This window comes from Vombatus ursinus, unplaced genomic scaffold, assembly GCF_900497805.2.
Source record: "Vombatus ursinus unplaced genomic scaffold, bare-nosed wombat genome assembly UNPS02014884.1, whole genome shotgun sequence".
Taxonomy (NCBI): domain Eukaryota; kingdom Metazoa; phylum Chordata; class Mammalia; order Diprotodontia; family Vombatidae; genus Vombatus; species Vombatus ursinus.
Genome location: NW_020954662.1, coordinates 5,161,288 through 5,162,024, shown reverse-complemented (window position 1 = coordinate 5,162,024; position 737 = coordinate 5,161,288). Strand labels below are relative to the sequence as shown.

The window sequence follows — 737 nt, the reverse complement described above, 5'->3', positions numbered from 1 at the left end:
GCCCCGCGCCGCCGCCGCCGCCCGCGCCCCCGGCGCCCGGGCCGCCGCCGCCGCCGCCACCCGGGGGGCAGCCGAAGGCCAGCGCCATTTCGCCGAACAGCAGGGAGTTCATCATGCGCCGGCTGCGGGGCTCGGGAACCCCGCGGCGCGGCTCCAGGGCCGGCTCCAGGTGCGGCTCCAGCTCCGCGGCGGGCTCCCGGCGGGGCCGGGCCAGCGGGGACGCCGGGTCCAGGGCCAGGAGGGGCTGCGCGCGGGCGCGGAGAGCCTGCGGGGAGGGCGCTGCGCCGAGATGCTCCGGCTCAGATGCGGTCTAACGAAGACGGAGGCCGGACACCCGGGGGCTGCCGCCGCCGCCGCCGCCGCTGCTGCTACGAGGAGGGGGCTGGGCGCGGAACTGCGGCTTCGGCGGGGGCCACTCCCGCGGCTGTCACCGACACTGTGGAGGCGCCGCCGCGGCCGCACGGGAAGGGGTTTCGCTCGGCCCCGCCCCCTCCCGCATCAAGCCCCGCCCTCTGCAGAACCAGGCCCCGCCTCTCCTTCGCCGGCACCGCCCCGCTCCCGGCCTCCCGCTGCGGTTCTCAGGGACTCTGAGCTCTGCCCGCCCTTTCCAGGCCCTAAGCCGACGCCCTCTCCTGCCCCCGCTGCCAGAAGCCACGCCTATAGTTTAAATAATGCCTTGAAGCCACGCCCATCTGGCGACCCGCAATACATAGCCCCGCCCACTCCCCCTCCCTCCC

At 76.7% G+C, this 737-nt stretch overlaps 1 protein-coding gene across 1 annotated transcript in view; it reads right to left on the bottom strand.

Annotated features, from left to right (window-relative positions):
• LOC114028494 (intermediate filament family orphan 2) overlaps nucleotides 1-88 on the bottom strand; it is a 56,898-nt gene extending 56,810 nt beyond the window's left edge. The window contains exon 1 of the mRNA XM_027842752.1: nucleotides 3-88. Within this exon, the coding sequence (XP_027698553.1) occupies nucleotides 3-88 (86 nt within the window). The remainder of the gene's footprint in view (nucleotides 1-2) is intronic.
• Between the last annotated feature and the right edge of the window lie 649 nt (nucleotides 89-737).